We start from the raw sequence: 12,775 nt of genomic DNA, 5'->3' as shown, positions 1-12,775 counted from the left end.
TCTTGAAAAAACATACCTCTTACCACCGCACATACCGGTCGGTCAATTTGCCCGAATACCACCCCTCCCCGGTAAAGCATTTATTATCATTCAATTCATCGGTTGACTCCTCTTGTATATTCGAACTTCTATTATTCGATTCTTTCTATAATTCGTACTTATCCTCAGTCCACCTATCCTCAGTCCACCTTATTGTTTTCTACTTTACCTTCGAATTTCAAAACATTCGAATCGTTCTGTTGACGACCAAAACTGAAAACGAAATGGTGGACTAGCCAGCTCTAAATCTGGACACGTTTTTTATATACTGGTAGCCCAATCTAGTCAAATAGTTTGAGATCAGTGGCTAAATCTATCACAATCTGTATTTATTCTAGATCGTATTTTGATTTGCGAATCATCAAATCCTTGTAAAAATGGCGCCACATGCCACGATTTAGAAGAAGACGGCCATTTTGAGTGCCAGTGCCCCATTGGATATGGTTGTATTGATTGCAGCTGTCCTATGGGTGAGATATAGTATTAAGACTGGGTTTTGTTTATAATAAGTGTTATATCAGGGGCTAACACAAAAATAGATGCTAGTATTATGCGGACGACTGTTTTGGCTTTTTGACCTCTAAAATCCCTAACTTCTAAACAAAAAGTCATATATTAGCCTCTGTCTCGGAAGAGGACTGGGCCCGAATCAAAAAGTCATATATTAAGGTTTGACTTAAGTATTATTGAGTTAAGTGTCAAAGAGCCTTTTCAGTCAAAAAATCGAAAGGGTTAAGATTTTCTTTTTTTGGGTACTTTAAGGGTACGAAAAACATGAGAATTCAAAGAAATCTTTCTAAGGTTAAGACATTTTTCCAAAATTATCACTCTGGCACCAAATTCTTCGCCGAATTTTCTCTGTAAGGGACGGTTTTTGGAGGTCGGGTCCCGACATTCTCTAACCCCTAAATTTTCATCACTCTACAAATTTTATTTTTAAGATTCTCCGGTTCATCAATCATCAATTTCAACAACAGAGCTCCAATCAACGCAAACGCTTTTACCAGGTATACTTAAAATATTATATACCTGGGGGGCACTGACCTTGACGGCCGACGGGGACGTGCCACTGGAGTTTGAAAAGTTGACCCTGTCAGATATGAATTTTTGGTAAAATGGTGACCTTGTCAGAACGAAAAATTGAAAATATTTCCAATTTCCACCCTAACAAGTGGCAAAAATGACTTAGAGTAGACGAAAAACTGAAGTTTTTTCTAATTCTTACCCTGAAAAATTGTCCAAATAACCAAAAGTGCACCCTGTCAGATACACATCTTGAAAATTAGTAGATTTGGGAGATTTGTGTTTTTTTTAAAGCCTAAAAAAGGGACCCTGACCAGCGGCACGTCAAGTACCCAATTTTGACTAAGTGCACCCGTCCCGGGGCTATATACTTAATCGGGGATAAAAGTGTCGGGTCTTTAAATAGTGTCGGGTCTTTAAATAGTAGGGGTAAAATTTACTCACCTAGAGGCAATTTGACCAAATTTACAGTTTAGTAACTTCCAACGGACTATATTATTCAAATTAAATGGTTTCCTTCACTAGCACGAAAATAGATCTTGTAATTCGAAGAAATTTACGTCACTTATTTTTCCCTAATAAGTAATAGTTATCGGAAAGTTGCGAGTACAATATGAGAAATATTTCACGAGTTCCGAGATTTTTCCGTACAATATTTTCCGAGCCTTTAGGCAAGGAAAGTATACGGAAAATCTGGAACGAGTGTCTGATAATGTCTGATAACTGGTTTATCGGTGACCCAAAAAATGCACTTTTTGTGTTGGAAAAAAGCGCAGGGCACTTTTATAGTAAAGTGACGTTAGATTGCTGCTACCGCTACAATGCAACAACATCTTTTCGTCAATTTATATTTTCTACATGTAAAATGCAAGATATATTGTACTCCTTTTAACCAATCAGATTGCAGATATTTTTTGGATCGCCGATAAGGTATCTCTTAAAGAGATTATCCGATTGTTCAGAATATTTTGCTTTTGAAATTCTTTTCATGGTCTAGAGTAAAACCTCCAAATCTGTCGGTCCAACTTTTTTTTGCAACGTTGAGATACTGCTTGATATTGTTTCCAGCCCAAAAATTCCCGCGGCGATGATTCTGTAGTCCGTTTTTTTTTCAATTGAATTTTAAGTGGGGATGAAATGAAAGTCACTTTCTGGAATTGTGGGATATTTCTCCAACCGAGGACGAAATTTTGGGAGACTTTTCCAGTGGGTGTGGGGTTCAAGCAGGTCTGTGACACATGGGTGTTTTTTTACAAATTTTTCATTTTTGAACATGTAATTTATTCTTCCTTATTACACTTCTTTCTTTGTATTTCTAAGGTGGTGAATCGACGACAACTAAACAAGACACTTCCACTTCATTGGTGGTCCACGAAGGAGGGTGCCCGCCCACTTTTTGCCACAACGGTGGAGTGTGTTTGAAAGGATCGCAAGGTTACACTTGTAACTGCAAACCAGGATTTCACGGTCTCTTCTGTGATGGTATGTTCATGTTTACATCAGTTGCATGTGGAAACCATATCAAACAAATTTGACTGATTCTCCTGAGGGTGGTTTCTTTATGGTAGCACAACCTATAGCGTTCTCAGGGGTGTCGGACATCTGTGTAGGAGAGCACAATTTTGTTACGAAGTAATTATCTTTTAATCTGAATGAATAGATAATTACTTTGTCATCTGCTCTTCTAATCATCTTTATATCAGTTATCAATACACCTTGCCCGACTACATGCTTTTCTCTATAAGCATAACGTTTATAAGCCAGGCTCAGTTTTTGGTACCTAAACAATGACTCTATTATTTAAGGACAATAGAATGGTAAGCATAATGCGAACCTGATATAGAGATGAACACTTGCCTATTTAAAAAAGACATGTAACTCAGCCGTCTAAGCATTCACATTTACAAGTCAAAGATTATGGGTTCGATCCCCGGTCACCGTCAACTAAACGAAATGAGTACCTTAGATTGGGTAATCTGATCTGTGCGGCAAGGGGCAATCCATTTAGTATGTAGGTAGTGAAGGGGCAGAGGGGGGGGGTAAGCAATAGCATACTCTATTGTTTCAATGACGTCTTTTCGATTGCTTTCTGGCGTACAAGGGGGGAGGGGTAGAGGTCAAATATTTGGAAAATCTTCGCGTACGTACTATTTAAACGAACCCTAAGTAACTGAGAGCTAAGAGTAGGTGTGACGCTTCCTTTCAGCACCAGCCTACCAGATTGAGCACAAAAAGAAAATGACGTAAGACTCCCGTACTCCTGGCTCCGCCAACATCCACCAGATGAATACGTTTACTTAATAAAATATTCATCATACCTAATTAGTAGTTTTTTATTCCGCCCGGAGATGTCTCGGGTTATCCTTGTGGAAACCATATCAAAGAAATTTGACTGATTCTCCTGAGGCTGGTTTATTTATTGTAGCACAAAAAGAGTGTACGCACCTATGATGAACAAACGTTAGGTTATCCAGTAGCGTTCTCAGGGGTGTCGGACATTTGTTTAGGAGAGCACAATTTTGTTACGAAGAAATTATCTTTTAATCTGAATGAATAGATAATTACTTTGTCATAAAAATCTGCTCTCCTACACAAATTTCTCTTTGATGAATATTGCAAATTTAGTGAAACACACACAAGAACTTTCTTCTATAGAAGTGGTACTACTCGATACTTTTTTCCCGGACACCCTGTAGTTTCCACATGGAAGTGAAAATGTTTGTACACCACTGATCATATATTCACGGTCTTTGATCGGTGTTTTTTTGAAAAGGGTACCTGCAAAGAATCAGTTGCAGATTTGAAAATTAACTTCAAACGGCGCTACATCATCACAAGTATTCAAGGAAAAGTAGATATAGCGCTTTCGATGCATTTAAACCGCTATTGAGTTTTCCTGCCGTTCGTATTTTGGTACTCCGATCAAAGATTTTGGTTGGCGGCAGGGATTGAGAAACTACCTCAAGGGTTATATAAATCTCATCAGTGGATGTACACTTATCATAAATTGATTGGACAACGACTTGTCACCTTTAAGATTTCTATGTCCCTTTTATATCTAAAGGCCATAAACCCACAATAAACCCAAGGGCTAGACCGTCAAGACTTTTATCGACAGTTATCATTCTTTCTCTTTGTCCTACTTCTCAACCAAAACCACTGTATGCTTCTGCTCATCTTCTAGCGAAAAGAGTTTATTTTAGATAAGTTTATAGAGATAAGAGATTCAGACTGAAACGACAACAACAATTTTTCCTTACAGTTCCTGACTTGTGCACGCCGAACCCATGCGACAATAATGCTATTTGTTTGCAAGATGGAGACGAAAATTATAAATGTATTTGCAAATATGGTTTCAAAGGATCCAACTGCCAATGTAGGTTTTTTAGTACCCTTACATACTTTTTCATAAGAACAAACTATATAAGAACATAAGGCTTGAGTGAGGGAAATATTACAAACAAGTTAAGACTATTTTAAGGCTTTGCGGACTCGAAAGCACCAATTTTTTAGAAAATACACAAAAATGCTCAAAGATTTTTAAAATAATGTGGTGTTCTCTTGAAAAATGTTAATGAAAGAAAATAGATTTAATCAAAAATTAGTAAATTCTTTCGGCCCACGCCCCAATTCGTCATCAAGGCGCTGTTACACATTGAAGTGTGTTCCAAAATAAAAGAAAAAATAAAATGAAAAGTAATATCGACTTCGTTGGAAAGACAATTTTGAGTAGCTTGAGTTTTTTTAGAATTTCCTTAAAATGAAGATGGACATCGAAGAAAAAAATGAAGATTTTGTCCACTATACTAAAAACCTTTAATATATACTTTTCTGAAACTTTGAACCCCGCTGATTTCAAATATGTATTCAAATTTTTCTTATCACTTTATTCAAGATGGTAGATTATTTTCCTTCAGCTAGGGACGGGATAGCTCTATCTAGTGTTTTATATAAACGAACGTAAAAGTCAATGTTGATTTGTGTCAAAAATAAAAAGGTGAACATTATAAACACAGTTGTTTATTCGACGTTTCGACGGTTTGTCTTTATCATAGTGTTTTCCCGGGGGGATACTAGGGCCAAATGGGTTACGGGGATGCGCCATCGGTCAGGGTACCTTTTTCAACATAGGCGTAGCGAAATACCCTGCAGAATTTATGAGGGAGTGCAGACGTTTATGACATATTCATTATCTTTTGATAAAACAAGGACAAATTACAGTGTCGTAAAAACTTCTCTCATCCATAAATTTTGCAGGGTATCTCGCTACGCCTATGTTCAACCTCCACGAGTCCCAGGTAGGGTCACAAAAACACCAAAATAGAAAAGTCAGTCCCTCGTAGGGTGCCCTTTTTGGAAAATTTGGAGAAAAAGTAGAAAATTTGAGAAAATTTTGGAATTTCAGTCCCATTATAACTGTGCTCTAAAAAAAAAAAATCATATTTTTATACTTTCCATCAACAGTGAAATTATCTTGTACCGGACATCCTTGTATGAACGGAGCGACCTGTGTAGAAACAACGGACAGCTACCAATGCAAATGCTCCACAGGATACAAAGGATTAAAATGCTCAGGTAATTAAGGTTGGCCGAGTGGTCAAAGGCGTAGCGTTTCAAACCAGTGTTACGCGGTTCGAATCCCTGCTCCTTCCAATGTTCCGCTCAGTTCATAGATTGCCGAGCCGACTGGCCGTGGACCCCGTGAAAACAATCGAAAAACTGTCTAAAAGTTCTAGATTACTGGGCTATCCACGTAAAATATCGACTCCCCTATCCGATGAGGATAATACCCCCACAATTTCAGCCCTGCGGGGAAATTGACTTTGTTTTTATCCTCGTTTGAAAATCAATATAAAGAATTGCACTCCAAAATCATTCCCACTCGATTTTTTTTGTCCTCGATCACAATCACGCAAATTCAGCAAAAAATTTGGATAGTCACGCATCCCTTACTAGACGTCACCCGCGTTTTTTTTACACGATTAACGTCTATTCCACTTTGCGACTTTTTCGAATGTTTTGAGCCCGGGTTTTTTTGACGTCACTTTTAACTTTCGAAGCTCCTGGAGTAGCAAAATAATCGAATTTGCGTCAAAGCACTTGAAAGGCTTCTATTTTTCGAAAATCGTCAAAGTGGAACTCACTAAGAAACGAGATGAAAAATCCCGGTTTTTAGTGAGGTGCTCGCTACGCATCCCTTTGAAAAAGTCCAAATCACGCATCACGGCTCAAAAATCTTTCGAATCAGGATCACGTTTTGACCTTTGATCACGCAATCACGAAAATGAAAATTCCCAAATCACGTAATCATGCTAGAAAAATGTCCCTATCACGCCATCACGAAAACCTCTTGGGGGGCCTCTTTTATTGTGAAGCGAAATATTAGTTTTTTTTTAAATGAAAATTTTTTTGTTTGTGATCTGACTTCACATAGATCCATGGCAAAATCAGATTACGGATTAAGTTTTATCTTTTATAATTATAATCCTATTTTGAAAAAGAGAAGACTTTTTTAGAAGAAGCTTGCGATGGAAGATTATTTAGAAATATCTTAAAGAAATAAATTTTGGTGGGAATTTAATTTGACGAAAGGGCTATAAAAAATAAATTTGTCCGGGATTTGATTTTGCGGTTGAAGGAGATTGTTAGCCAAAAACCGTCATTAAATGATCAAAAAAAATTTTAAGTGCTCCAATGACAAGATATTGAAAACATGTCAGGGTCAGTATTTTGAATTTAGTGAATTTCGAAGAAAATTTTTTTATTTGCCTGAGCTTCCCAGGATTACTTTTTGTACATTTTCCTGACATATTTTGGGTAAATAGTGGACCAGTGAGACAATTTGGGTAAATAGTGGACTAGTGAGACAATTTGGGTAAATAGTGGACCAGTGACATATTTTGGGTAAATAGTGGACCAGTGATATATTTTGGGTAAATAGTGGATCAGTCGAGGATTTGGGGCAAATAGTGGACTAGTCGAGGATTTTGGGTAAATAGTGGACCAGTCGAGAATTTTGGGTAAATAGTGGACCAGTCGAGGATTTTGGGCAAATAGTGGACCAGTGGTAGTCTGGTCTGTAAAATAAAATTTTGGCCAAAATAAGTTATTTGGATTACAAATGGACCAGTGAAACCCACTGGTCCACAATTTAACCAAGGATACCGTCAACTGCATATGATCCCGAATTTCTTCATCTTTTGTAGAACTTAGTCCGTGCAGCCACAACCCGTGCCAAAACAAAGGCACATGTTTCGAGAAAGGCTCCATGTACACGTGCACTTGCAAAAAAGGATATCGTGGACACACTTGCTTAGAAAAAGATCCTTGTTTTCCGAACCCGTGCGGAGTCAATGGTCAATGTTTAGAACGTTCTGGTGGTGCAGTTATTTGCAAGTGTAACCAGGGATGGCTTGGTCAGCTTTGTGATGGTAAGTGGGTTTTGCCAATAATTTATCATAGCCCGAAGGGCTAGATCCGCGGCCTTTATCGAAAAGTGAAGCAAGTTTTGGTGGAATTTCTTACCAAAGGAATCACGTGACAATAAGCAATTTCACTGGTTTGAGAGATACGAAATAGCGATTGTCGCCTACTTTTTTTTATCTCGCGCTCCGAAAACAATTAAATTGCTGGATCCCATCCATCGGCACGAAATTTAAAACATCAAATTTTTGCTTCACTTTTTTTGCTGGAGAAAGCTTAAAGTTGCCTATCTAGCCCTTCGGGCTTTACAGATCTGTGGGTTTTGCTTTACAAATGTTTTCTCTTCAGAAAAAGTGCTCTGAAGAATACGATAATATAATTTAATATCAAAAGGTTGGCCCTAACGAGGAAATGATGACCGGTTACGTTTATAAAAGAATTCGTATCTTTTATTTCGTTTATGTTCTGAATTGTTATTAACAAAAGGCTTGTTAATCGATTCTCTCTTTCAAATGTAAACCCACCCAGGGCTCGTGTCTTAAAAATTCCCGTCCGAGAGTTACAGCTACCCCAATTTTGGGGTAACCTGTTAAATTTTCTTTAAAAATTTCAGAAATCCAATGATTGTATTAACCTCTAGCCATTCAAATTTTCAATAAAAATTTAATGAAATGTAATGATCTCTCATATAAAACTTATAAATCAAGCTAATCAAGTTTCTAAAAAACTCAAAAACACAAAGACGGGGATAACTCTCCGACGAGAATTTTATACATGATACGTATCGCCTATATCAAAACATGAAAGTTGATGCGCGCAACCTAGTGTAAATCAAATACCCCCGGGGGTATACCAACTGACGGTATATGCGCCGAAAAAATTGGCTTTTAGAATTGCACCCTTACAGTGCAATCAGTGAAATTCATACCCTTACAGTGCATTTCTTTCAAATTTTAAACTCTTTTAGCAAGATTTGCTGAAATTTCTACCTATACAGTGCATTTATCAAAAGTCCACCCTTACAGTGCATTTCTGATAATTTTGAAAAACATACCCTTAACTGCCGCACATACCCGTCGGTCAATTTGTCTGACTACCCCCTCTCCTGGGTAAATACCATAGGTGTGTAAACGCACCTCATAGTGGATAGACGGTGGGGGGTGTCCGAATAAGCAGGGGTTAGGAAAATTTTCTAAATTCTAATAAGCGGGGGGGGGGGGGGGTGGAATAAGAGGGGGGGGGTAATTTGAAGATGGAATTTTTTTAACTGATATCAATTTCAACAACAAAAAAGAAACTTTAACAAATGAACACGTAAAATAAGAACCAATACTAACAAAAAGGAAAATTTTAACAAGTTTAAGGTCTATCTACACTGTAATAAAATATTGAATTATTCGAATTTAATTAGCGGGGGGGGGGTCTTAATACCGAGTTTATGTATAGGAGGATATCGAGGTCAACGGTAAGTGAAATCGATACGAAACAAAGTCGATAGTTGATGTATGGCTCTATATCACCTTTGCTCACCTAAACAGACACGGTATCTTGGTGTTTTTACCGTCGTCGAGCAAAGTTGACGGCGATTTTGGCCCCATATCAGCTTTGTTTTACACCGTCGCCCTCGATTTATCTCGAATACATAGAACTCGCTAATAAGAGCGGGGGGGGGGTGGATTTTTTTCTTAATAATTAGCGGGGGGACGTCTATTCGGGAGACAAGAGTAAGACTTGTGTCATATTTTTTTATCTTTTCCTTCCCAGTGGAAGACTTGTGTCATCAAGGGACCCATTGTATGAACGGAGCAACATGTGTTTATCGTGAGTCATCCGAGTTCAAATGTTTATGTGCTGATGGTTTCCATGGTGATAGCTGTGAATGTAAGTCTCTCTTTTCTCTCTCCATACAAGAATTCTTTTTTCCGAAAAGCATGCAAAGCACAGAGCTGTATGGAAAAAGTCTTTACATTTTTCAACACCTTATCGGCCCTTTTTGCGCCGGCCCTTATTACGCCACGAGCCCAAAATTAGCGCTAATAAGGACCGGTGTAAAAAGGGCCGACAAGGTATGACTAAAAAACGTATTCTCAGGTGCCTAATAAAACAGGGAATTGGGATAAACGGGCGAGTGGGGTGGTTAGTGGTTGGAAAAGTTTTTAGGTTCCTGAGAATAACCTCCACCATCATGAAAGCAAACGTTCGATTTTTGTAGGCAATCACCTAGGCACAAATTCACTTTTCTTTCCATAATGGCGGGTTTTTGCTAAATTATAAAACTTTTGCAAAACATAAAGAACGTCTATGAGAATCAGATCAGCACACCAAGATTGCTACTGTACTCACTGCTGATAAAATTTGATTAAGTTCATACAAATTAGAATTTAATGAGAAAAATTTTGACTGAAAACCATTCAACCTTCATTTGGGGGGGAGGGATACTAGGTTTGCGAGGAAACAGGTATGCCAGAGCCAAGTTTGAAAATCAACCTCTTTGAGAGGTGTTTTTGTGACCCTTTGAGAGACTATTTTTCTAATTTTTAGCTCAAAACTTCCAGATTTTATGACCCTTTGAGCTTTGAAGGAGTCGATTTTTGATATTTCGTAATTTTGGGACCCTTTCAGAGAATCAATTTGTAATCGTTTGGTTGTACCCTTTTTAGAGACTTTCGAGGGTTTAAAAGAGGGACCATTATGGCTCGCCCGTACCAAACAACCATTTTGCCCGAGTACCCGATCTGTTTGTGTTTTTTTCAACCTTAAAAGTCATCAAACTTCTTAGATTACTATTGATTATTCTCAACTTCAGTTGAGCTAGAATCTGAGAATGTCTGTCTGTCTGTCACCTCAAAACTTTGGGGCAGGTTGGAGACTTCAAAAATGGCCGGATTCGGCTGAAACTTTGCACAATTTTGTTCCATTGGTGAATATCTGGGGATTTTTTTAATTTTTTTTCAAAATTTTGATTTTTTGGGGTGTGGTCACGACTTTTTCGCCAAAACGAGGCTAAAACTTTTTTTTTATCAAAAATTTTATTTTTCAATTTTTTGTGTTTACAATTAGGCCTACGAGTAATTTAAAATTAAATTTTAAAATTTAAATTCAATTGCGAAAATGGCACTTAAAAAACCGTTTTCAATGTTGGTTTGTTTGAATTTTCTTTTCTTACCTTTTTGCAGTGCAATTACCATGCCATGACAGTCCGTGCGAAAATGGAGGGATGTGTGAAGTGACTGGTGGATCGTACACGTGTAAATGTGTGGGTGGTTTCCATGGAGAAAATTGTCATCGTAAGTCACGTGCTCCCTGTTTTTCAAGTTACTTTATCAGGTGGAAACCATGTCAGAGTAACTACACAGAGGGTGGTTTCCACATAGTAGTAGCGTGCTCACTGTTTTTCAAGTTACTTTACCAAGTGGAAACCATGTCAGGGTAACTACACAGAGGGTGGTTTCCACATAGTAGTAGCGTGCTCACTGTTTTTCAAGTTAAATTACTAGGTGGAAACCATGTCAGGGTAACTACACAGAGGGTGGTTTCCACATAGTAGTAGCGTGCTCCCTGTTTTTCAAGTTAAATTACTAGGTGGAAACCATGTCAGGGTAACTACACAGAGGGTGGTTTCCACATAGTAGTAGCGTGCTCCCTGTTTTTCAAGTTAAATTACTAGGTGGAAACCATGTCAGGGTGTGAATATTAAGCTATTCTAATCTTGTTCTTACTTTTAAGAAAAAAATGACTCATCGTTGTTCTTTCATAATATTTCCGTATCTTTTGGCATTTTTTAGTCTCAGCCTTTATTGCTAAGATACTTTTTTGTTTTTGCTTTTTATCATAAAAAATGGAAGTCGGTGTAAAAGTCCACAAATTGAGTACAAACCAGAAAAATGGAATAGTTGAAGTCTGTCTCAATATAATCTGCAGCGATTACAAAAAGGCTGCAACTTTTGAAAGAATTCGAATGAAAATGACGGTTCTGCACTTGTTGAAAAAATTATCAGAAGTGGAATATTATGAAAAAAATTTAGAAAATGAAGAAAACAATCAACTTGGTGCGTGGTGTATTTTCAGACTTTTGTAACCTTTAGAGAGACTTTGGAAGGTGAAAAAACCGAGCTCATACCCACAATCCCACACAAAATATTTGAAAGACAAAGGGAATTTCCCTACGAAATTTTAAACACCACTAATGATTTTTAAGCGCGTTAAACTAGATTTGAAAAGTAGAGTGTTAACATCAGACTTTTGATATTAGGATCTCAGGATTTAAAATCTCAAAATTGTTTCGATCAGGGTTGGAATATAGCTTAGAAGCCAACCGAACCCCTCAAAAATCAAAATATTCAATGGAAGAAAGTGGGAGTGCTAAAATAACAATCATCCGAAATCCGAAAAGAACAAAACTCAAGTCCAATTTAAAATCAAGAAAAATAAATTTCAAGAGCAAGATAAGAGCAAATTGCAGCCCCATCTTTGTCAAGTACCCCTTTCCCCTCCCCCCCCCCCCGGGCGGACTTGATTGACAATTTACACTTCTTTTTATTTGCTTAAAAATTCAACCATATATTCCAGAATCAGAGCTGTAGTCTTAAATTGTTCTTATTTTAAGAAATTTTTAAGATTCGTTGTGGTAGAAATAACTTGGATTTAACAGATCTTTAACTTTATTTGAATTAATAACAATTTAAAATTTGATACAATATATACTCATAGTATACTATGTGAAAGGTTCCTTGGATCTTGTTCAAATTGAAAATCTTGCATGCGAATATAGTTTTCAAAATTTTTTTTTTCAATTTCCTCAAGGCTATCTGCTCAAATTTTTCAAATCGAAGATATATTCACTCAGAGGGCCTTGCTCTTGTATACGTCTCAGTAAACATTCGAAATGATAGAATAACTTTTTAAAATAATCGTTGTTTTTGTAGGAGTTTCCATAAACCGAAGTCTTAGACTGATAAGATAATAAATTCGAATTAATTAATAAAATTTAACTAAAAGTTACAAAAATATTTGTTTTAATTCAGTAACAATACAATGAAGTCTCTTCAATTCGAATTTCTATAACTTCTCCTTAACTCGAACGAGTTTTGCCACCCCCTCTAATTATAAAGTTCGATTCAAAATTTCTATACAGTGGGTCAGGAAATACAACTAATGAGTAAAAAGATTTTATGTGTGTATCCGCAAAATTGTGTTATGAGTGCTCCCTCTTTTTGCTTTGATTTTTTTGGACTTTCTTACATCAAGGGATTAATAAAAATGGCTAGCGATCAATACTAACTGGTGATGG

The 12,775-nt window shown here is 37.2% G+C and overlaps 1 protein-coding gene across 2 annotated transcripts in view; it reads left to right on the top strand.

The window, feature by feature from the left end:
* The window catches only part of LOC136819605 (fibropellin-1-like), a 151,692-nt gene that overhangs the window by 44,907 nt on the left and 94,010 nt on the right, over positions 1 to 12,775 (top strand). For both annotated transcript variants that reach the window (XM_067075846.1, XM_067075845.1), the window contains exons 5-12: positions 378 to 509; positions 981 to 1,046; positions 2,383 to 2,544; positions 4,325 to 4,438; positions 5,527 to 5,637; positions 7,269 to 7,493; positions 9,250 to 9,366; positions 10,662 to 10,772. In XM_067075846.1, the coding sequence (XP_066931947.1) occupies positions 378 to 509; positions 981 to 1,046; positions 2,383 to 2,544; positions 4,325 to 4,438; positions 5,527 to 5,637; positions 7,269 to 7,493; positions 9,250 to 9,366; positions 10,662 to 10,772 (1,038 nt within the window). The remainder of the gene's footprint in view (positions 1 to 377; positions 510 to 980; positions 1,047 to 2,382; positions 2,545 to 4,324; positions 4,439 to 5,526; positions 5,638 to 7,268; positions 7,494 to 9,249; positions 9,367 to 10,661; positions 10,773 to 12,775) is intronic.

Source organism: Clytia hemisphaerica, unplaced genomic scaffold (assembly GCF_902728285.1).
Source record: "Clytia hemisphaerica strain Z4C2 unplaced genomic scaffold, Clytia hemisphaerica genome assembly, whole genome shotgun sequence".
NCBI classification, from domain to species: Eukaryota; Metazoa; Cnidaria; class Hydrozoa; order Leptothecata; family Clytiidae; genus Clytia; species Clytia hemisphaerica.
Note: the sequence above shows the minus strand (reverse complement) of the source record. Positions and strands in the feature narration are given on the sequence as shown.